At 39.6% G+C, this 23,854-nt stretch overlaps 4 protein-coding genes and 1 long non-coding RNA gene across 6 annotated transcripts; all 5 read right to left on the reverse strand.

Moving 5' to 3' along the window:
• Positions 1-528: 528 nt before the first annotated feature.
• On the reverse strand, positions 529-1,564 carry LOC145495534 (melatonin receptor type 1B-like). Its single transcript, XM_081475174.1, has one exon. It carries the CDS (start codon positions 1,477-1,479, stop codon positions 529-531), a length of 951 nt encoding a protein of 316 aa, XP_081331300.1. The 5' UTR covers positions 1,480-1,564.
• Positions 1,565-4,343: 2,779 nt separating this feature from the next.
• Positions 4,344-5,493, reverse strand: LOC145495528 (beta-2 adrenergic receptor-like). Its single transcript, XM_081475169.1, has one exon. The coding sequence runs from the start codon at positions 5,482-5,484 to the stop codon at positions 4,525-4,527; it is 960 nt and encodes a 319-aa protein (XP_081331295.1). The 5' UTR covers positions 5,485-5,493; the 3' UTR covers positions 4,344-4,524.
• Positions 5,494-13,591: 8,098 nt separating this feature from the next.
• On the reverse strand, positions 13,592-15,277 carry LOC145495576 (uncharacterized). The gene is made up of 2 exons (XM_081475215.1): positions 14,893-15,277; positions 13,592-14,244 (listed from the first exon to the last, which is right to left on the reverse strand). The coding sequence occupies exons 1-2, from the start codon at positions 15,185-15,187 to the stop codon at positions 13,907-13,909; spliced, it is 633 nt and encodes a 210-aa protein (XP_081331341.1). The 5' UTR covers positions 15,188-15,277; the 3' UTR covers positions 13,592-13,906.
• A 2,094-nt stretch (positions 15,278-17,371) lies between these two features.
• LOC145495571 (uncharacterized) lies at positions 17,372-17,789 on the reverse strand. The gene is made up of 2 exons (XR_014050440.1): positions 17,709-17,789; positions 17,372-17,564 (listed from the first exon to the last, which is right to left on the reverse strand). It is a non-coding gene; the product is annotated as an uncharacterized LOC145495571 (long non-coding RNA).
• Positions 17,790-17,807: 18 nt separating this feature from the next.
• On the reverse strand, positions 17,808-22,690 carry LOC145495566 (uncharacterized). 2 transcript variants are annotated; one of them, XR_014050438.1, is made up of 3 exons: positions 22,178-22,690; positions 20,229-20,761; positions 17,808-18,107 (listed from the first exon to the last, which is right to left on the reverse strand). XR_014050438.1 is itself a non-coding variant. In XM_081475209.1 (2 exons), exons 1-2 carry the CDS (start codon positions 22,257-22,259, stop codon positions 20,475-20,477), a joined length of 369 nt encoding a protein of 122 aa, XP_081331335.1. In that variant the 5' UTR covers positions 22,260-22,690; the 3' UTR covers positions 20,059-20,474. The 2 variants fall into 2 exon arrangements, 1 of the variants encoding a protein (XP_081331335.1); XM_081475209.1 differs by lacking the exon at positions 17,808-18,107 and having other exon boundaries at positions 20,059-20,761.
• Positions 22,691-23,854: the final 1,164 nt, after the last annotated feature.

Below are 23,854 nucleotides of genomic sequence, written 5' to 3' on the forward strand. Positions count from 1 at the left end.
CGGTTAAAATGGATTACAATATGGACAAACTTAAACATTACGTAACAGTGGCTGATTCCTATTTAGAACGAAATTCTGGAAATTTTGGTTAGAAATTTCCGTTCCGAAAGAACAGAGAAAGGCGCCAGTCATCGTTGATGTTACATGAAATATGAATTTCTGTTAGTAATAGCCAAACTGGTAAACGGAACGATCTTTTCAGAAGTTGCTTTTCCCCTGGCTGTAGTTCGTTTTCCATTTACGCATCGAAGCCGGAATTTCCTGATAATATTGAAAATGGTCGTTTCCATAATTTAATTTCACCGCTCCACCCGTACATGTAGAGAACTGGATTTGGGTGTGAATAAAAAGGTTATAACTTCATCTTTTGGCCCAGTTGATTTACCCGCAGATACATTTCAGAGTACATCGGTGAGTTTGCAAAAGTTAATTAGGAAACAAACGTTTATGTAATGCTATGCGCTCAACTGAGTTTCTTTCATAACCCCTCCGAACCTGTAAAAAACAGCTGAGAGGCTTTGCTTTATGTTAATTGTGGTGATTGGTTTGCCACCAAAAGCACAGAATCTGACTCAAAACGGATTTGAACTCTCGCCTGAACTGCTTATTTGTTCCTGCATATATGAAGGGGTTTATCGTGCTACTAAGGTATAGCAAGAACCCGTATGTAAGGTAAGCCTGTCGCGGAAAGGCGAGTTTCCCTTGTGCGACATCCATGTAATCCATTACACCAATAGGAAGCCAACAACAAGAAAAACCGACTACTACTGCTGCTAAAGTCTTGGTCACTTTTGCTTCCTCCACGTTCGCTCTGAGTTGATGCAGGTTGTTTTGGAGCGAGAAAACTCGGTTTGATCGCGACACTGAGTAGAACACTTTGGCGTAGCAGATTTTAATTACTGTTAAGGGTGCTGCAATATAAACGGACCCAAGAAAGACAGCGTAAGCAATACTACGTTCAAATGTGAACAAGCACATGGCTTTACCAGGCTGGAATTCAAATCCAGCGTTCTTCATGAAGAATGGAGGTACAGATCCAACCAGAGCTATGCACCAAACAACAGCAATGTACAGCAAAGCTCTTTGTTTTTTGAACAACACAGCGTACCTTTCTGGTTTGACAACGCAGAAATATCGACTAACTGCGATTAATCCCATAGTCTGAAGAGAAGCCAGTGCAAATGTCAATGCTGCAAAACCGTCAAAGCGACAAAAACTCTCCCCAAATATCCAGCGGCCGCGAAACAGAGTTACAACTGAAAAAGGCATACAGAAGATGGACATGAGAACATCGCTTACACCAAGTGCTATCACGAACATGTTGGGAAGCGTACGAAGCCTTTGGTTTCTGTATACGGCATAACAAGTTAGAAGATTGCCAAAGAAGGCCACAACATTGATAACAGCTAACAAAACTGTTTCAGTCCAAACAAGAGCGTCCGTCCTCAAAGCTAGCTGTCCAGAAAGCGATTCCTTCATGACATCTGGCGATTCACGGATGGCAAATTTAAAGATTGGAAGCAGTATTACACTTCGTTATTGAAGATATCCGCGCTGCTGTAATTTAGAGGTATTATCGCAAGCTCGATTCTCAATCTCAATCGAGCTCCATATGATTCTGTTTTTTTTTTTTACTTGTCAAGTGCGGTGACGTAGCTAAGAGTGTTATTTTATCACCTGCCCAGTGGGTTTGCACAGCGATAATTTTCCTGTTGATATGGAATATAAGATATTATTGGGCTTGTTGAATATAACGCTAATAGTATCTCAATATTTGCAAGGAAACATAACGTACTAATACAATGAGACGTTGTTTGGAATAATGACAGAGTCAATTTATGCGCCGGAAACTTCCCCGTTTTACATTTTCGTGTTTGTGTGTTCCTTTTTGCATCCGGCAATAATTAAGGAAAAAAATTCGTGCGTACGCCAGTTTCGATAAAACTCTAAGACACTATATATCAGAAGAAAGCTTAGTAAATGTTGTTTACAATAAAAGCACAATTTAAGCGAGTTCTTATTTTAGGAAGTGTCAGTAGCCGGTATAAGGCGTGAAACGACCAATGATTCTTCTATTGAATCTATAGGGTATCGAATACCGCATCACGAGCAAAATGGTTGCACAGTCTTATTTACAAAACATTAATCAACAAAAGTGTGTCAGGCTTTTTCGATATTCTGATTGGTTGTTTAGATATCCGCATCTAAAGTTGGAGTAGCTGAAAAATATGCGAGACGTATTGCGTAAATGGACACCACAGGAAAAAGACGAAAAATATGTTAAATATTAAAATTTCCCAACACCTTTTCATTTGTCATTATCCCTGGAAGGTTGTGGCAAAATTCAACGAAAATCCGTCAAATCTGCGTACCCTATAAATTTGCTCAAGGTGGATGTATTCCTACATTCATTGGTGAAAGTTTTAGCTCATCGAGTCTAATATTAAAGGAAATATTGGCTTTCAGAAACTGCAAAATGCCCTGTGTAGAAAAAGCGTTGATGAATCCACACATTCTTAGAATAATCAATCATGCCTTGCTCTTTCAATATTCAGAATTGATTCTTTTGAAGCACTTAGCTGGTAAAGCAAATATTGTTGAGCAAAATCTTGCTATAAAAAGTGCAAGTTACCATTTACAATTTGCGTCTTCTTTACTTTTCTAATGAAAACCAAACTTGCTCAGTAACGGCAAAATGATGGCTGGAAACTTGATTGACAGGAACTTATTACTTACGAAGCGAGAAACACGTCACGCCGGCAACGATTGAAAAGGATTAAAATATGGACAAACTTACACACTAGGTAAAAGTGGCTGATTCCTATTTAGAACGAAATTCCGGAAAATTTAGTTGAGAATTTCCGTTCGGTAAGAATAGAGAAAGGCGCCAGTTTCGTTGATGTTACATGCAATACCGTAGAATTCCTATAGTAAAGCCCCTCCCCCCGAAATAACGGCTCCCCGAAAGAAACGTTTATTTTTCACTTTCTTATTGAATCCCGAAGGTAAAGCCCCCTTCCCCCCACCCTGAAAGTAACGGCTCACCCGAAAGTAGCGGCCCTGTGAAGATTACCACTCGAATACAATAAAAAACCGTACTTTATTTAATACAACGTTTCACACAGTATTGTAGATTGAAGTACGATGCGATTTCAAAGACTAACGTAAAAAGGAACTGGAACGAAAAAATTTCTCTTCTCTCTTATTAAGGTACCGTAAGGTGTTTGCTTTTGCCACTAGTCGTAATTAGGGCGCAGGTTGTATCAACTGCATTAGATTAGATAACAAAAACGCGTGAAAATCTTTGGACTGTGGTATGGTAGCCACGCCTTGTGCAACTCAAACAAATGTGAAATTGTTTCAACTTTAATACGATGAGAGGTTTAAACTTAACGCCATTGGAATGTGATAAATGATTTTTTCTTATTATTTTTAGTGAAACCATGAAAATCTTCACGCGTTTCATCGAAGAGTCTTAAATTGTTGTTACATTTATCCATCATCAGGAAAACATATCTGCTCCACGTCGCTCGAGTGGCCAATTGCATAGTTCTCCAGGCCACTAAGATTGATTTCGCTATTGCGTTGCCGTGAAGTTGGTTAGGGGATTCCGCATTTCACGAAAGAACGAACAACTCTAACTCGGAGACGGCGAGAAATGTCTTGACAAGCTTGCCCCGTACATTTAGTAAAAAGAACCCTCTTTTGCTCGCAGTTACCTTTCCTGTTAGAAACTGGTCGGGATGCAGGACTGAACACTGCATGCCTAGCCTGAACACTGTGAAGAGGAATTTATGATCTGATTTCGAACTTAGCTTTGCGAAACATTTCTTGAACGTAAATAATTTTTTTGCGGTTTTTGTCTGTTTGGCAGCAGAGTTAAGTGTAATGTGTTACATTGTCTTACAATACCAACATTTAGGACCTTTTTTGTTGTATAAAGTCTACTTTATTTTTGTGGGTAGTTGGTAGTGTTATGTATGTGTCCTCTTATTTCAGAAAAGACTATGAATTACCGCACCGTACAAACGTACTTTAACCATCCGAAAATAACGGCTACTCGAAAGCAACGGCCCCTTTTGCCTGCTAAACTGGAAAGTAACGGGAGTCGTTACTATCGGATTTCTACGCTACGAATCTCTATTAGTAATAGCGAAACTGGTAAACGGAGTGACGTTTTCAGAAGTTGCTTTTCTCCCGGAAATTTTCCAGTGGGACGGTACTCAGGAAAAAGTCACGTTCCATTTACACATCGAAACCGAAATTTCCTGAGAATGTTGGAAATGGTTGTTTCCTTAATTTAATTTCACCCCTCCACTTGTACATGTAGAGAGCAGGTCCTGGGTGTGAATAAGCTTGTCATAAACTCAACGTTTGGCTAAAATGGTTTCTGTGCAGATACATTTTACAGTACATCGGCGAGCTTGCATATTAAAGTTAATAAGGAAATAAACGTGGATATGATGCTATGCGCTCAAGACAGTTTCTTATACCTGTAATAAAGTGCAGGAAGTTAACTTTGTGTTAATTCTGGTGATTGTTTTGGCACCAAAAGCACAGAATCTGACTCAAAGTAGCTTTGAACTCTCGCCTGAACTGCTTATTTGTTCCTCCGTATATGAAGGGGTTTATGGTGCTACTAAGGTAAAGCAAGAACCCGTATGTAAGGTAAGCCTGACGCGGAAGAGTGGGTTTCCCTTGTGCGACATCGATGTAGTCCATTACACTAGTAGGAAGCCAGCAACACGTAAAACCAACCATTACTGCTGCCAAAGTCTTGGTCACTTTTGCTTCTTCCACGTTCGCTCTGAGTTGCTGCAAGTTGTTTTGGAGCGAGAAATCTCGGTTTGATCGCGATACTGAGCAGAACACTTTGGCGTAGCAGATTCTAATTACTGTTAAGGGTGCTGCAATATAAATGAGCCCAAGAGAGACAGCATAAGGAATGTTTCTTTCAAATGAGTACAATGTGTACAAACACATCGCTTTACCCGGGTGGAATTTAAATCCAGTGTTCTTCATGAAGAATGGAGCCACAGATCCAACGAGAGCTACGCACCAAACAACTGCAATGTACAGCGAAGCTCTTTGTTTTTTGAACAACACCACGTACTTTTCCGGCTTGACAACGCGGTAGTATCGACTTACTGCAACTAATCCCATAGTCTGAAGAGAAGCCAGTGCAAATGTCAATGCTGCAAAACCGTCAAAGCGACAAAAACTCTCCCCAAACATCCAGCGGCCTCGAAACAGAGTTACAACTGAAAAAGGCATACAGAGGATGGACATCAGAATATCGCTTACACCAAGTGCTATTACAAACATGTTGGTAAGCGTACGAAGCCTCTGGTTTCTGTACACGGCATAACAAGTTAGAAGATTGCCAAAAAAGGCCACAACATTGATAACAGCTAACAAAACTGTTTCAGTCAAAACAAGAGCGTCCGTCCTCAAAGCAAGCTGTTCAGAAAGCGATTCCTTCATGACTTTTGGTTATTCATGGAGGGCAGATTTAAAGATTGGAAGCAGTATTATACTTCCTTAGTGAACATATCCGCGCAGCTGTAATTTAGGGGTATTATTGCAAATTTGGTTTTCAATCTTAATCAAGCTCCAGATAATTCTGTTCTTTTCTTTCTGCCAAGTGCGGTGACGTAGCTAAAAGTGTTATTTTATCACCTGTCCAGTGGGTTTGCACAGCGATAATTTTCCTGTTGATATGGAATATATAGAAGATATTACACGGTGGCGAGAAGAAATGAATTATGAATTTTATGTTCGAGTGGCAAGAATATTGTTCTTGCTACGAGAATATAAAATTCATATCTTCGAGCTAACGTGTAATGTTCTTTTTATTATATAGACATACTGATAAACGACGTTTTTGACGATTTTGCGAAGATTTCTGACCACTTTCCGAAGATTTCCGAAGATTCTCCAAACCTTTTCCGAATATTACCGAAGATTGCCGAAGACTTTGGAGGAAGACCCGAAGATGTTTCGATGTTTTTTTTATTTTTTTTTATTTTTATGTTTCGATGATATACCAACGAATTTAAGTACAATTTAAGAGACAAACTTGATATCCTTGTAATCGTGAGGATATGGAAAATACGCCACTCGAGTGCCGGATGTGGTTTCGTATGAATTTTACGAGTGGCGTATTTTTCAGTAAAACACTCATGTCTATATAATCATATTATTTATATAATAAACCAAGTTATTCTCGCATTTTGATTGGTTCTCGCCTATGATGTATTAGAGGGCAGACGCACGATTGACGTCCTCATTACAAAGTTTTTTCCCTCTGTGTTCTAAAATGGCGGAAAGTTTTGAGAATTTAGATATTTTACGCGACTGGGCAAAAGATGAGGTACAAAAAAAGTCTTGTGGAGGCATTGAACAGGTACGAGAAGCGTTCTCTAGCCAGAAGGAGAAAGATAAAGCCGTTTCTGTTTTAGAAAATGACTCAAAAAATACTCGAGCAGTCTCAGTCGGCAGTCGAGTGAGACTAAACCAAACACAAAATTGGTCTTGGTAAGCCGAGAACTATTGCTTTATCTCGAATTTAAGAAACCCAATAAACAAAATGTTTATGAGATTAATTTATTGAAAAAAATTCAATTTTTCTGAGTCTCAAAATAATTGTTGACACACTGATTGATATCAGGAATGAAACATCAAAACCGCTTTTTAAAGTCGGTTAAAATAAACGTATAACCTTGCTTTCCGATGCAAATGTTCCAGTCCGTTTCAGGGGACAGCAGCGAGCAAGGTATAGCTCACTACAGCTCACGGCCAACTGTATTGCAGCTAAAAGGTGTCTCCGACACTATTTCGAACTGAATTGAAAATCACCAACCACAGAGGACACAAATTTCCACCATCACTAACGCTCCTTTCATTCAAAACTCGAATCGAATAGCCTCCAGGTTGACCACAACCGCAAGTTTTCCGAGCGTATTTTTTAGACTCCTGCAATATTCAAGGCAACGTCCAAGATTTTCGGCTCACAGGGCTGCTCTGATGACAAAAACCGACTTGACTTTTCAGCATTTTCTTTAAGATTTGTAGATTTCGCAGTTCAATTCTGCTTTCGCTGTAAGTTTTCATTCCACGAGAAGCGACGCTGGAGTCAAGTTTGACAGTGGCGTGATTTTCCTGGAGCAATCACAATTCTTTGATGCGCATAGCAACCAATGAGATTACTTCATTTTGTGTAGACAATAGATTACGTCAAATGGCTTTTGTCGTGTTCGCCAAAGTGGGCAAAGGCCGGCTTTAGAGTTATGTGGAAAGATTTTGAAATAAAAAAAGCTTTATCTGTAGTAGTTTGTTTCGTTATTATATAAAACAAATATATTCCATGTTGCGGTGCGTCTGCTCAGTAATAGATCACAGAAGACGTCAAAATGTGGTAAGAACATCAGTGACACACTCGGCTATCACCTCGTGTGCCACTTTTTTGTTCTTACCACATTTTGACGTCATCTGATCTATTACTGAACAGACGCACGGCAACATGGAATGTATTTGTTAAATAGACACGAGTGTTTTACTGGAAAATACACCACTCGTAAAATTCATACGAAACCACATCCGGGACTCGAGTGGCGTATTTTCCATATCCTCACTAGTGAAGATATCGATGATTTCACTAATGTCAAGTTTGTCCGTCATAAGTATGTCTATATAATAAAAAGAACATTACACGGTAGCGAGAGGATATGAATTTTATGTTCTCGTGGCAAGAACAATATCTCACGAGTGAGCCCAGCTCACTCGTGAGATATTGCTCTTGCCACTCGCACATAAAATCAGGAGCCATAATCGGGGACGGAGACCGTAAGTCTTGGGATCCGCGCGCACCTATGATATGGGACAATTTTTCTATTTTTAGAACAAATTGCGCCATCCTGACGTCATATATCCGCGCGGATCCACGCACATGTCGGGGGCTCTCGTGTGAATGTTGTCACGTTGCATTATCAAACGGTGAGATTTGGGAGATTCTCTTGCGTATTTTTCACAGCGATGGCAGGGAATAACACAGGGTATACGAACCAGGGCGCTTATATGTAGTTTTATCTTCTGAGCTAACGGAAAAGGTGGGTTTTTCCAGGGTCGAAAACAAGACTTCAATCTCGCGCTAGGAATGAATAATAAGGTCTGCTCGCGCTAGTTGTAAGCTTACGCGTATGTTTTTGCGTTTGTTCTGACTTAAGAATATAGCAAGAAAACTCTCCACTCTGGTATCGAGTTAATTTGTTGATGGTTTCTTATTGTTTCTGCTTGTTTGGTGAGTTTGCAAAAGTTTTTTAAAGGAAAGTCTGACGCGTACAATTAGCTCATTTGCAAATGAAAATAAACAAGGAGTTTTGATAACTCGATCACCAAAATCGAAATCGTTATTCGAAGTTGATTAAAGAAAGCGTCATTGTAACTTTGCTGATTATTTCTGCTTTATTCACACATTTTCAGCTAAGCTTTTAATATGTTCTCAAACATTTATCAGTCTTAAACATATTTAAAAGCTATAGAGTTTTTGTTTGAGTTCGATGTACGCTTTCACACGAAAGTGCGGCGGAAGTACAATTTGTCATGTTTACCGACTGTACAAAACACGCATCGGCGGGCGCTCTCATTCATCGACAACAGAGACTTTACTGGATTTTTACACAAATAAAACTGAGCAGTATCTACGGACGTAAAGTTATTGAGCCTTGATGAAACATCAAGCGTTGCTTACAATTCAGACGAAACTCAAACTAGCAATGATTTTGTTTTACTTCTCGGTCGCGATAGACTGGCAAATTCCTCGCAAGCGTGTGGTAAGAGGAGCTAGGAAACTGTGAAGTCCTGAAGCTCTGCTATATCTGAATATATCCAGCTAGTTTTTTGCTGTGTAATGGAAAAGCTGTTAATCTTCAACATACGTGAAATTTAAAGTGGAGTAATGTACAGCTCATGTAAAAGAAGCATCCGTCGGAACACAACTTGGCCAGCGATATATATAAGCTTGAAGCGGAACATAACTAAATTCGACACTGTCTTTCTTCACTCATACTGGAGCAGCTTACGACGAAAATACTTAAGCAAAATTCCAACAGACGTAAACGCGTTGAGTTGTGGGCCAAAAACATGAAAAATGTCGGTAATTTCGGACGCCATTTCCCCCGCGCGACATCCGCAAAAATCCTCGCAGCATGTACGCGCATGTGCCGCAGGCGATGGCCCAATCTGTTCTAAAAATAGAATTATTGTCCTATATCATGGAGACAACCCTAATACTTGAAATGGCGCGCGCTTACGGTCTCCGTCCCCGATTATGGCTCCTGATATTCATATCTTCTCGCCACCGTGTAATAACCTCTCTATATTGAGCGTGTTGAACATAACGCTAATAGTATCTCAATAGTTGCAAGGAAACATAACGTACCAATACAATGAGACGTTATTTGGACTAATGACAGAGTCAATTTTGGCAGGAAACTTCCCCGTTTTACATTTGTGTGTGTGTTTTTAAATTCGGCAATAATTAAGGTTACTTCCCACCTTCGCGAGTGGTGTCCATCGAGAAAAAATTCTTACGCGCGCCAGCTTCAATAGAACCCTAACAAACTCTATATCAGAAGAAAGCTTAATAAATGTTGTGTAAATAAAAGTACAATTTAAGCGAGTTTTTATCTTAGAAAGTGTCAGGAGCCGGTAAGACGTGAAGCGACCGATGGTTCTTCTATTGAATTTATGGGGTATCGGATGCCCACAGCACGAGCAAAATGGCTGCACAGTCTTATTCACAAGGCGTCAATCTTCAAAAGTGTGTCAGGTTTTTCGATATTCTGATAGATTGTCTAGATATCCGCATCTAAAGTTGAATTAGCCAAAAACATGCGAGACGTGTTGCGTAAATGGACGCCGCGGGTAAAAGACGAACAATGTGTTAAATATCAAAATTTCCCGACACGAGCAAGCGCAATTAAAGCTAGTGCTTCTATTTGCAAATTTTGTCAAATGCGCAATGTAAACAATACAAAATAACATGAAATACGAGCTCCAAGATGAGGGTTTGCCGCGATGAAAATTTCATCGGGCGCTTTGCTCCATTTACGGGATTATTACACCTTCTGGTTTATTAACTTCGTTTGAAATACGTTTTTCTAAATTACTCGGCCACTTTTTTAGATTTTTAACATTTTTCTTTTGTAAACATTAGATACTGGTGGCTGACTTAAATTTTGTCAAATAAAAGAGAAAACGATTTGTAATTTTTGTTTTTACCGGAATTTGATTCTTAGGGACCGTTCATTTTTTGTGAGGGAGGGGGGGCTGGTGGGATTTGGGAAGCACCATTTAAAAATCGCATGACCCCCCCTCAGCTTACCAATTTTTTCACATGGCTCCCCCCCCTTATAGCTGTCATTTTTTGGGATGACTCCCCCCCCAAAAAAAATTGAACAAACAATATTTAGATTTCAACTTTTTTAATATTTCTCTATTATCCCCCTACTTCACGTTTTGTGCTCACTGTGAAGACAATATTTACAATCCCTATACTACAGAGAGCTGTTGTTTGAAAAACAAATCAAAAGAAAGAGAAGTCAATTTCGGATCTCCTAGTTATGGCTCACCCTGAGCGTGTGGCATTTGGCCTCTCATTGGCATCTCCCTCATCTGAATTGATGAATGCCCACAGTTTTAATGTAAAACAGATCAAATGTATAGAAGTTAAGTTGACGAAGGTCACGCAGGACATGGAAGCACTAGAAAATAAGAGCAATTATAACAGCATATTCAAGGGCATACTCAAACAGCACGTCAACAAAAGGAGAAGGAAAAAAGAAAACCACAGAAAGTGCAATCAAAGAAAGAGGAAGCGGACTGAAAACAACGTCCAACGAGTTTATGGAATCTGTGTTGGAAACCCGCTAGGAAATGATCTTCCACAATGCTTTGTGTATCCTCCTAGAACGGCCGTCCCGGAAGAGTGTATTAAAGTTGAGGATGTTGCCACGTCCTTATTTAGAAGAGATGGGCCATACATCGCACAGCTCTTGGAAGGGAGTTATTTCACCAATGCTGCAAGAAGCAGAATCACCACCAACCTTGAGCAGGAGGTCAGAGATTATGTTTACACCTTCATGTACCCTGAAGAGTACACTCTGACGGAAAGCATTGCTGCTTCTTGCAGCATTGGTGAAAGAGACTCCCATAGCAGCACAAGCGGCGACGAAGAACTCGACGACAGCGAAGATGAAGATGAGTGCCAGTGAAAGTTGCATTCGAAAATAACAGTGTTAAATACTTCTTTTCAGTAGCTACAAATGCTTTTTGTCGCCAAACGTTTTTTTAAAGCAGAAGGAAAGTTTGTAATAAATTTGTATCCTGCCTTCTATGTTTATTCGATAGCAATTTTTTTGATATTCAAACATTATGCCATTTTAAAGTTTTACTAAAATATTTCACGTGACCCCCCCTTTTTCCCTTATTTTTTTGGGATGGCCCCCCCTCGAAAGCCATTTTTTTCGCATGCCCCCCCCCCCAAATCCCACCAGTCCCCCCTACCTGATAAAAAATGAACGGTCCCTTAGGTGAATTTAAAGGAAATTTTATGGCCAATTTTGCGCCATTTTAAGCGACAGAAGTACTTCTCATACAATCGTCATGTCTAATTATTTACTACGCTGCTGTCGATGTTATGACGCGCGCCTACTGAGCTTGAGCTACCTAACTTGCATATACTGATTTTACCGGAACAGATATAGACTGCTGGCAGCTGGTCATTTCTGTTAGGGTCCGGCGAGTGTTTACCGGCCAACGCGCCCGTGTACTGTCCCAATCCCTTCGCGCCTCCCGTCAGCTTCCCTATCTGTTTTCCCGGGGTGTCTAGTCGATGAATCGATGATCGGAAAAGCAATCGATCAATCGATATCAATCGATAACATTAGTTAATTGGCATCGATTGGTAGTTGCTTCTTTTGGGAAAATTTCACGCGATATTTTACTCGACTTGTCGACCAAAATGACAGTTACCAAGGAGACAGGGTTTCCGTCACGTCACTCAAATAAATCGGTGAAACCCCGATATAACGAAAATGACGGCTTTCTAAACTTTCATTCACCTATTGTGATCGATGTTAAAAATCGCTCTTTAAAGCCAAGAAAGTTAAAATTTTCCCGAACACAACAGAGCTATTTTAACATTCTTTTAATTAAGTGCACATTTCTACGTGTACTTTGCATCAAATTTTGATGCTCCTCATATGCGAGGGAATTTACCTTAAAATTTTCCTTGGAAACTCAACATACGTCCATATTAATTCATTTAATATATTACAAGGCTACCCGAGCGGGCAAGACGGAGCTATTCTAGCCTGCAAGACTTAAGAACAATATAAGCGTGGGCTATATAGGGCGATGTTTAATCGATCCCTGAGGACTTACTTTATTTTGCATCGCCAGGTATGCAAACTAGACTACTTTATTAATCAGTTTTCAAATGGGAATTATGTTTTTATCGTATCTATAACAAAATTCTCGATCGTGATCAGTTCTCCGCGCGCCTATTTGTCACGTAATCGGTGCGTGATCACTTGGGTGTCCAATTACAGGTATCCAATGTGAACTTTTTGTAATTGGATCCCTTTAATTGGATACCCACGTGATTCACACGTCAATTGCGCGCTCTTTAATGGCTTCCTTCTCAATGTTTCCTACAGTTTTCAAAACTTATGAGAAGCGTCACAAAGTTTTTCGCTCAAAAGAAGTTCTTAAAAGACATTTTTAATTCCGAAATTTGTTATAGATACGGTTAATTAGTAATTGGACCTTGTATCGTACAATTTAGGGAATAACTCGTGTTCGTAATTACAAATTCGCGTCGCGCTTCGCGTTCGTCCAATTTTGAAATTACTCGCGCGATCACGCCCTGAATTGTACTCCACCCGGTCCAATTACTGTTACTAATTATACAAACAATTTCTCCAAACCAGCACTCTCAGAACTCCATAGAGTTTGACTGATAACGTGTAGTAGAACGCGTATAAAACTCCTTCACTTTAAACATAATGCATTAATAATACTGAAAGTTTTGTAAAATCGTAAAGGAATGGAACGCACCTTACATGCAAAGGTTTCATTTATACTTCAGCTGTGTCTAACAAACCTAAGGAGCGTAAAGAAAGAGTGAAACGGAATGGGCCCTTTGCACGATCCGGTCACATGGTACGGAATTAATTATGCTGGGACGCAAGTTACACAGTGGGACTTTCAAAACAAAGGAAAGTCGGGCTGGACTGGTACGAGTTCCTTTGTTTTGGAAGTCCTACTGTGCAACTTGCGTCCCAGCATAATTAACTCCGTGACCGGATCGTGCAAAGGGCCTATTGCTTGTGAGGAGATCAAGAAGGATTTCCTATTTTTAAAATGGAAAATCCTTCCCAAACTGAAAAGATTTTGTCGACTAAGATCAATTACTCTAACTGGAAAACGAAGGAAAAATAAACGTTAACAATGATATATTCAAGTTAATTCTAGACTTGTTTGGTTAGTTGTCTCAAAGATCAAAAACATGATTTTTTTAAGTTCAGTAGTTCAGCTGCGTGTGCTCTACGTGGATATATACTCTTGACTAAACCGAAAGCCGGCTGTTAAGCAAGTGCATAACATAGGAAAAAAATTATCTGACACTACAATTATGAAATAAAAAGCCATAGTGCAAATTGCATCTCTGGGAAAAGTGTGAAGAAAAGCTAGATGTTTAACGAAACTTGAATAGGTGTAATACCTTACAAATGCCTGGCAAGTAACGCGCAACTAATTTTTGGTTTCTTAAATGGGTAATATCTCAATTCGCTCTAAATCTGGCCTAATTACCAGTATATCGTGCTCAAAGTAGTTCAGTTTTTTACAGAAATGTAATGGCCACATGACCATGGCCAGCTGTGTTGAAACAACAGTCATTTTGCTGATTTGTTCCGGTGTTATAAGATCCTCCTCCTCCCCCACAGCTGTTCCCACGATTTCTTCCACTGCCCCCACCAGAGTACCCTCCGCCTCCACCACCTGCTACAGTTCCCCCACCACCACCACCACCACCAAATCCTCCATCGACATCGTTTCTATTGGCTCTTCCACCCACTCCTCCCTGAAGAAATCCCTTGCCTCCTTCTCCGCCATTTCCACTGGTACCATTAAAATTCTTTCCACTTCTTCCACTGGAGTAAAATCCACCACCACCACCGCCTAGAGGAAAAGAAATATAAACATAATGCAGTATAGGGTGTATCTTCACACGTTTTAGTACTATATGTAGTATTCCCTTGTTATCTCTTTGTAGCGGAGCTTCGGCGGCCCAAGCGGCTCCCACCGCAGCACATATGTACTCATAGGAATTCATGAATCGCTTTCCTCATGTCATCATGACTAGCGGTATTACTCGAGGGCGCGTACACACGACGACGACGACGACGTCGCGCAACATGGCGGCCATACTCCAGCTAATAGGTTGACCGAGGCTTGCAGCTTTGGTTCACAGGTACATCTTTGATATTGGACATCGATGTTATGGTCAGCTGACACCTGGCAAAACAAGGTATCCACTGACCTGTAACACGTGACCATATCGCGGGCTCAAGTTTAGATACAAGCTTTTCTCGGGTTCTCCCAACATCCCGTGGGGGGTTATTACGCCGGTAAACCCATAGAAAGAGTGGTCTATTACCCAGATAAAATACCAGAGAAGCAGCTGATGTTTTCAACTATATTTTCCCAGAACATTATTAGGGAGCAAAATGTAACGTTAAACGTTACTTTCTGTAATGGGCTCAACGATAAGATTCCTGTAAAAGCTGGCGGTGCTAAATTGAAATTGATTACATTGTATAATCTTACCTGAAATACCATTATCAGCCGTCTGTGCTCCATGTCCATTGCTGCCTCCCGACCATGATCCTTCCCCAGGGTTCCCTGTTGTGCTGATGTTGGCATCGCATCCTGCATGTCTTGAGGATACCATATCTACGCCTCCTCCACCTCCAGCTATTATCAACGGCGTGTTGCTTCCTCTCACTACAAAGGTTCCTCCACCGCCCCCTGAACCATAGTCAGAATTAATGTTAATTCCTCCTTCCTGACCAACAAGTATTTGAATGATTTCACCTTTGCATAAGCTGAAAGTTCCGATCATTCTTGCACCTCTTCCTCGGTACTGAGAACTTTTAGCGCGATTATCGTATCCCCCAGCCGCACCTACTGCTTTTATTTGATAATCACCAGTGCACGGCACAGTCCATTGTTGAATACCACTAGACAGTGTAACTTGATCTTCATGATCATGGCCTGTGTAGTGACTACCAAGTGTTGTCGGACCATTTCTTCCACTCGCATTGAGATTTGTAAACACTGCACTGAAAGCTGGGTAATAACGAGAGAAAAGTTAATTGTATAGTTCGATTAAAATGACTTAATTCCTTGTACAGATACTTTCCATCAAATTGGAAAGTAAAGCTCTTTAATTAATTATTTATTCAATTAATGCTGCCTCTCCTTTCATTTTCTGGCGTTGTTTTTCACATTGGGTAAATATGTTAACTGCTGTTGCAGGGCAGAGCAGTAGTATTAATTTTCTGATAGGCACTTGGAAGTTGGAGGGAATTATAGAGTTCTATATAAAGTCCTCAAAATATTTCATCAATTTTGAACAGGAAAAAAACTCAAAAGGAAAACTGAGCAAAATTATTGAAACGTTTTACGTGATAGGATCTCCGCCCGGCCTCTGATCTATGCCCCAGAGATTTTCAATTGACTACACTAAAAACGCGCGCGTAAGAGCCTAAATGTTTTGAAGTCTGGTAGTTAATGCGAATTAGGGTACCTGGGTTCTTAGTTGGTTCTTAATGTCTACGAAGGATATGTAGTTGTTGATTACTAAACCAATAATTTCTTACAAACAAGGTGGAAAAGAGTTGTTTAAAGGACGAGAACTTTTAGCCAAAACTAACTCCGCAGTGAGTCATTAATTAATAACTTGCAAATGCGATTTTAAAACTACTGTCAGGACCAATTGCCCGAGGAATTTAAGCAATTACAAAGAGAAATATTTGCCCTACGAAAAAGCCTTGGGTATTCTTAGTTTTTAGCGTAAAAATACTATTTCGAGATACTTCTAGCTCTCCAAAGTCTTCGCAAATAACGTAACCAGGTATCAGCTATACCACTTAACTTCTAACCCGTTCCTCAAGTCTCTGAATCACTTTAACCAGCGAGCAGGTTGCTTTTCAACGCTAATGTTTGTACATCGTGAGTGTTCTTTGAGGAGCATAAGAATACGTTGGCTGAGGGTGGACATAGCAGCTAATTAAAAATATTTAGGTGTCGTGGTTACCCGCAAAGAAGGTCTTATCCGGCCCCCGGGCGCAGAATACTTCGTTATCGTCATTAATTTCGTCATCATTTAACAAATAGCATATGCTCAGAATTACATGGGAAAGAAGTTGATAGTTACCAGTACAATTGATGCCATCTACAATAAATCCATCCTTGCAGCTACAATTGAAGGATCCCTCAGTGTTATTACAGATTGCATGGAGGCTGCAGTTGTCTGTTTTGATGGCACACTCGTCGATATCTAAACAAACAAAGGTAATTACTAGGCCATTTCCTAGTTGCGCCTTTGCCTCTGAGTGAAACCGAGTCTTCGCGCACAACTAATTACATGAAAATAGTTTTCACTCGCGCTTTTATTTTATTTTTATACAAATCAGGCTCATTTTTATTTGAAAGGTTTTGCACGAGGACTAGTTTTGAATCAGAGGAAAAACATTAACGAATCTCGCAAATGGCGCACTGACTTACCTGAGGTCTTATTTGCACCCAAGCGCAGTATAATTCCACATTGTTAACAATTTTGGCATCAGTTGAAAATTAACACGTAGTCAAAAAAATATGAAAAATAATTTTATAGTTACCAGTGCAATTGATGCCATCTCCACTAAATCCATCCTTACAGCGACAATTAAAGGATCCCTCAATGTTATTACAGATTGCATTGAGGCTGCAGTTGTCTGTTTTGATGGCACACTCATCAATATCTAAACAGCAAAGGCAATTAATAGGTCATTTCCTAGCTACCTTTTGCCTCTGAGTGAAACGGGTCTTGGTGCGAAACTGGTTATATATTATGAAATATTTTTCACCTGCACGTTTATTTTTATGTAAATCAAAGTCGTTTTCATTGGAAAATTTTTGCACGAGGACTATTTTTGAAACAGAAGCTAAGCAAAACGCAACTCCGAAATTTAATGACCCAATGAAGTTACCTGAGGTCTTATTTGCACCCGTGCGCAGAATACATCCTTATCGTTGACAAGTTTGGCATCAGTTGACAATTAACACGTAGTCAGAAAGAGATGAAGGTTTATGAAGAAGACGTTTATAGTTACCAGTACAATTGATGCCATCTCCAGTAAATCCATCCCTGCAGCTACAGTTAAAGGATCCCTCAATGTTATTACAGATTGCATGGAGGCTGCATTTGTCTGTTTTGATGGCACACTCGTCGATATCTAAACAAGCAAAGGTAATGAAATGAAGTTAAGTAGGTCTTATTTGCATCCCTTGGCAAAAGATTTCCTTATAGTTGTTAATTTGCCATCGTGTCGAAAAAATAGCACCTGGTCACAAATAGTTGAAATGAAATTTTTAGTTACCTGTACAATTGATGCCATCTCCCCAAAATCCATCTTCGCAGCTACAATTGTAGGATCCCTCAGTGTTATTGCAGATTGCATGGAGGCTACAGTTGTCTGTTTTCACGGCACACTCGTCGATATCTAAACAACAAAGGTAATGAACTGAAGTTAAGTAGGTCTTATTTGCATCCCTGTGCAGAACGCGTTCTTATGGTTACCAATTTCGTAATCATTTAAAAACTAACACGTAGTCAGAAAAAGACGGAGGTTTATGAAGAAGACGTTTATAGTTACCACCACAATTGACGCCATCTCCAGTAAATCCATCCCTGCAGCTACAACTGAAGGATCCCTCAATGTTATTACAGATTGCATGGAGGCTGCAGTTGTCTGTTTTGATGGCACACTCGTCGATATCTAAATTAAACAACAAAGGCAATGAACTGAAGTTAAGTAGGTCTTATTTGCATCCCTGTGCACACTGACGCGTTCTTATGGTTATCAATTTCGTCATCAGTTAAAAACTAACGCGTAGTCAGAAAAAGATGAAGGTTTATGAAAAAGACGTTTATAGTTACCAGTACAATTAAAAAAGTATCGCTTCTTCTCCGATCACCAAAGCTAAGCTTTCTGAACGCGCGACCAACTAATAAAATCCCTATATTTCGGGTTCTCATTTTCTTTCCTATTTTTATTTATTTATTTATCTATTTATTTATTGTTCTTCATTTTCCCCGTCAATATGCACAATGTAACTGATTTCCTCCCCTTAAATCTACTCTCTAACGACTTCTTCGTCTCTGGCGTAGCCCATCAAAACTGATCTTTAGTTAGGTATTGACGATCGTAGGTTCTGGGGTCAGTTTCAAGTGTGTGCTACGAAATCTGTGATCTTAGGAATAAACTACTGTGTTTGGCGTGGACTCCGGCACCACAAGGACCGTGAGCACTGCGTCTCGTGCCATCAACAAAGTTAAGCTCTGTTCGGCGGCGTTAGTACTTGGTTGGGTTACCAAATACGAATACCCCTTGTTACTTCATATCATCTTGCCATCTCTAAATTGATTTACAGTTACTATACCGAAAACTATAAGCGAAAAGTATAGTTCGATCTCCTCTCAATTCTCATCTCTGTTTCTTGTGTTAAAATATTGATCACAGCTATACTTATTTTGATTTGGAACTCACTTGACCCTGCTGTGCCAAATAACTAGCATTTTTCTAGATACATGCGTATAGTAGTAACATTTTCACTGTATAACTAGTGGATTGTACAAGTGGCGCAGCAGGATTTCATATCAAACAAATTTTCTGTTTTCTTTCCTTTTTCAGCGTTTTTTTTTTTTTTTTTAACTCATACGCTTATGTCAAGAAACCATTTACCGAAAGGTTGCATTTGTCTTTCCATTGCTTGTGTTAAAAAGTTGTCTGGATCTTTTAATTATTCGGTCTTGATTGCTTTTGAAACTCACAATATGCTAGTCGCTAATGTTACGTAGGTTTGTGGAAAAAAACAAAAAAAACATGAAGGCTTTCCCTTACAATCAAATCGCCAAGAAAGAATCATAATTATTTTCCTTACAATCGAAAAATCGTTTCACTTTCTACCTCTCGAATATTACCAAATTTACAAGGTGCAAGTGACTGTGAAAGCCGTATGTCAACAGAACGTTCGAAACCCGGGGAGGGGGGGGGGGGGGGGCGGGCTTCCATATGAAAAGGTCGGGGATGCTTGTCGTCTCGCCTAGGGGTATAAATCAAAGTTTTTCGTCTCACTTAGGGTGTTCACGACGAAACGCGACGATTTTTAGCTGTCAAAGTATCTTCGTTTTTAGGCTCGATTTTCGAAGGTCTCTCGAATCCGGTCTACTAGCGCGGGCTCCTTTCCTGAACAGCGGCTGGTAATCAACCCTATACATTCCGTTTCAAGTGGTATCTTTAAAGGAATCAAATAAAGCTCGAGCGACATGCGCGCTTAGATTGGTCTCCATTGGGGCTTTCAATCAAATTTTCTGACGAGCCGCATCCCTGACTTCTTCATATGGGAGTTCTAGCTCAGGATCGAAATTTCTGACCAGAAGTTACGGAGTGCTGGAGTGAAACCGCGCCACACCTACAACTTGCTTTTTAACTTGCTCTTAAAGTCTGAAAATATAGTTTTTGGGGCGACTATCAGTCCATAGCCCAACCCTCAGCCAGAAACACTGTATTGTTTCCAGCAGTACGTTGTGCAGTGCAAAACTGAAGTGATCAGTTAAAAACGCGAAATTTCTGGCTGACAGTTAAAATTTTGACCCAGCTTCAGGTATCAATTAAATCCAATGCAGAACTTCTGGGAAATGAGCGAAATTTTTGTTCAGGCAGATCCGTCCAGATTGCTTCCACAGAAACCGGCCGAAACTAAATTCCCAACTTTCAGTTTCAAATTTCAGAGGTCACGGAACTCAACCTTGTCAAACAGTACCGTAACAGTTTTAAACGATTTTGCTTGAATTTAGGAAGCTCAAAAATGTTACTTGTAAGCTCTGTTAGCCTTACCTTTTTCGCATTGTTCCCCCGTGTAACCAGTTCGGCACTCACAGAGATACTGTTTGTCCGTATATCCGTTGAGGCAAATTGAATCATGAAGGCATGGATTACCGAAGCAAGGGTTCTGATGACAAGAAAATACGCCTCTTCAGTTTCATTTTTTTTTTTGTTCAGAGGCGTTTCCACATTTAAATGTCTAAAACTTGCTTAAGTATCTAAGGTCAAAATTAAAAGTACCGAAAATATATCTTCTGCTCAGAGTAATTTTATCACCTCAGTGCCTATGTACAGAAAGCCTTCTCTCTTTTCAAGATCTTCAGGGTGTTTCGTATGGTCTGAATCGCTAAGCTCGCAAATAAACTTCTCGTCAGTTGGTGGGCCGATGTTGACGGATACACACACGGGGTCCATTATACATCGATGAGTACAGACACTACGCACTGAAGGTCCCACATAAATAGAAAGATGAAATGTTTTAATGACGTGAAATTGAAGAGCATATCCATCAATCTTGGTGGAGAATTTAAGACGGCGGCAGAGACCTGCAAATAATGAGGAAGACATTCTTAGTAACATACAGCGGTTTTCAATTTGAGTGTCGTAAAACCAAAACCAAAATGTAGCCGATGCTAGGCCCAGGAAAACGTATGCCAGCAACTTTGGTTTTAGTTTTACTTCAGATTCGATGACAAAGTATATTGGGGCGAATTTTCAAAGCCAAGCGCGCTGGAAATACTATTAAAATACTCTGCAAAACCAAACCAAACGCTAATTACTTTCGACTGTTGAGTATAAACTGCTGTAATAAGTGTAACAGTTAAATGAGACATTTTCTTCATTTCGTATAATGCTGAGTCATTTGTACATGGTATATTGTCTATGACTTTATACTGACAAAATTGTCATCCAGTTTAATTTCTTTCGTGACACGAAACGGCAACGCTTTTGTTGCTGTTGAAGCCATACGCAGTAAGTCAACTGTCGGAAGTAGTGGGAGGAATGTTTTAGCTTGAAATCAATAAATTGTAAAGTGTTTTGCAATTTCAGGGGCTTAATTTGCCGCTCAATCCTCGATTTTTGTGGACAAGCACTGTTAATACTGAAAAAATTGCGATTTTAAATTCTTTTGTAACACGAAACGGCAAAGAGAATATTAAGCGTCTTTTGTTGCTGTCGAAGGCACATGCAGGAAGTCGACTGTCTGAAATTGGAGAAGAAAGGTTTTGGCTTGAAATTAAAACATTGTAAACTGTTCCGCAATTTCAGGGGCTTATTCACTCGGGGGTAGCAGCTCTACTTCGGGGACTCGGCGTTTATGGCGTTATAATCGAGAAAATACGGTGGCTGTTTTCAACAACAAAAATTCTACGAGTAAACAGCGTTATTAGACATAACTAAACGAGTTGGATCATATAGTTGACGTTAATCGACGAACGTTCCATTTTTCATAATTAATATGAGACATTTTTTGCGTTTTGAGTTTCCAAATTTTTCAGGTGTAGAGTGATTCGCGCAATATATATGGTCGAACGACGAGACACGGCGAACATTGAGTGATTATAGCTTAACTTTAGTAAAAAGTTTTCGAATTGCAACGACGTTTAAGTTAATGGTTCGATTAAAGAGTTTATTTATTGTAGATATATTGTAGAGACTGAGAACAATTGTTAAATAAAACGTAATAATGTGTGATGCATACACAAATTATATTTTAAAAACTTGGAAAGTCCAATTTATAAATTATAATTTTCTCAGCGTACTTGCTCTAGGGCATGTTCGGGTCCAAGTTACGTCTGAACAGAACAAATTCAGTAAACTTGCTTTTTCTCTTCATTTTAAGGCGATGTTTTTTGGAAAGGATTTCGCTGTTACTGTAACTAGCTATATAGCTAGCCGTGAAGAGCTATTCTGAATAAAACCTCTTGACGTACATAGATAAGAAATGGAGTTTTACTTACCATAGTGGTCAGCAGCCGTGACGCAGTGAAGCCAGCCTCCAAACACAAACAAAAGAGGAAGCGAAGGAAGAGAAAAACCCATCGTCCCTTAAAAGCTTGTCAGGACAGTCAAATCGCTAATTTGCAGCGAACAGCTCCTTGTACGGAGCTGAACTACGTTACAAGGTTGTCACATGATATGCCGAGCACCAGCTAGAACCGGTTACTCATCCCTCACATCATATCCTATTTATATCTTGGATGGTTGAGGATTATTATTCCTCCGGCCTGTTTCTTCTGGTAGTAATCAATTAATCTATCTTAGCTTATATATAACTATAATTCTGCTGGCCGTCAGATCAGGTATGGCATCAAAACGCGAAATTTATAAAAAAAGGAAAAGTGCCCTAAGAGTATTAAATTTGTATGGAGCTAAAAGTCTCGCTCAACAGGAATGCCTTCCTGTTGAAGAAAAATTGAATTTTCTAGGGCACATATATTGCCTTTTAAGTAATTTCAAAAACATTTCGCTCCAGCAGTCTTGAATAAATTAAACAACATTAGCGTTTGTGCAACAAATATTCCGAAAATAAATAGCAACCTTAGTGGTGGGTTCTTTCATAGCTTTTCTGTTGTTTGAATTTTTTTTGAGTGTTGCTAAGATATTTACAAGTCCTTCAGTTCCATTAGGTAAATATTATCTCAACTAACACACAATGTCTAAATAAACCGCTTTTTATTAATTTGTCTTTCGCATCGGTGATCTTTACTCATCTAGTTGTTGCAGGTGATAACAGCAGGAACTTCGTCAAAATTACCAATTTAACGGGTTCTTAAAAGATACCTGAAGGTTCGCTTAATTACTGAAAGGCGATGTTGTGTCTGATGCTGCAGGGCAGTGGTGAAGCACTTAAACTTTGCAACAAGTTCCGCTGCGCGTCAGGAAAGCTTAAAAGCTGAGAAAACTTTATTTTCTCCCGTTTATTTTTCACCAAGCGCGAGAATTGAATCCAAAGAGACTCGATTCTTTTTTAACACCAGAATTGGCAGAAATCTGTAATTGTAGTTTTTCTTGCCTGGGTAGCAATTCAAAAAGAACAAAAATTACAGTGCTGATCTTTGAGAGACATTCAGATGTTTTCAAACCTGATGACGCATATATGTTACTGAATTAGGGTGAGATCTGAGCAATTTCTAGTTGTCTACCAATTCTGAGAAATCGGAGCAGCTTTTAGTGCTTAAATTTGCCTAACCTGCGATCAGGCGCTTCTTTTTTATTGCCTTGATTCCATATTTCTTAATGTTTTAGTAGATAATTTATGAATTTCTTGTGAAAAAGCAGGCAGATCCCCCTTCGGGCTGCGGCAGATCATGGGTGCAACTGATGCATGCAGCCGAGCTGCTAGGTCAGCGGGTTTTTTTGAAAGAAAATTCAAAATGGCGGATAAAGACTCACAATCTACTGACTCGAGTGTCTCAGGTTAAGAATTTTTACAAGATTTAAAATAATAATATTGATGCTTGTCTTTACTCATACACTTTTTTGGTTTTAATTAAGGACAAAGTTATTTAGCTACCCTGGTTAGGCCACAAACATTGTAAAGCGCTTTAGACTATTCTATAATTTTAGCGCTATATAAATCTTATTACTGTTTTGTGTGCGTGCCGGGCTTGAAATTTTTTCAACCCTAAGAAATA

This window comes from Orbicella franksi, chromosome 8 (genome assembly GCF_964199315.1).
Source record: "Orbicella franksi chromosome 8, jaOrbFran1.1, whole genome shotgun sequence".
Classification (NCBI taxonomy): Eukaryota; Metazoa; Cnidaria; class Anthozoa; order Scleractinia; family Merulinidae; genus Orbicella; species Orbicella franksi.

Excerpts from the sequence above, each read along its gene's own strand:
- LOC145495576 (XM_081475215.1), bottom strand. The coding sequence starts at position 15,187 with ATGATCGGAACTTTCAGCTTATGCAAAGGTGAAATCATTCAAATACTT. Across the intron at positions 14,245-14,892 it reads GGCTGATAATGGTATTTCAG|GCGGTGGTGGTGGTGGATTT; the intron begins GTAAGATTATAC and ends CTTTTCCTCTAG.
- LOC145495528 (XM_081475169.1), bottom strand. The coding sequence starts at position 5,484 with ATGAAGGAATCGCTTTCTGAACAGCTTGCTTTGAGGACGGACGCTCTT.
- LOC145495534 (XM_081475174.1), bottom strand. The coding sequence starts at position 1,479 with ATGAAGGAATCGCTTTCTGGACAGCTAGCTTTGAGGACGGACGCTCTT.
- LOC145495566 (XM_081475209.1), bottom strand. The coding sequence starts at position 22,259 with ATGGGTTTTTCTCTTCCTTCGCTTCCTCTTTTGTTTGTGTTTGGAGGC. Across the intron at positions 20,762-22,177 it reads CACGGCTGCTGACCACTATG|GTCTCTGCCGCCGTCTTAAA; the intron begins GTAAGTAAAACT and ends CATTATTTGCAG.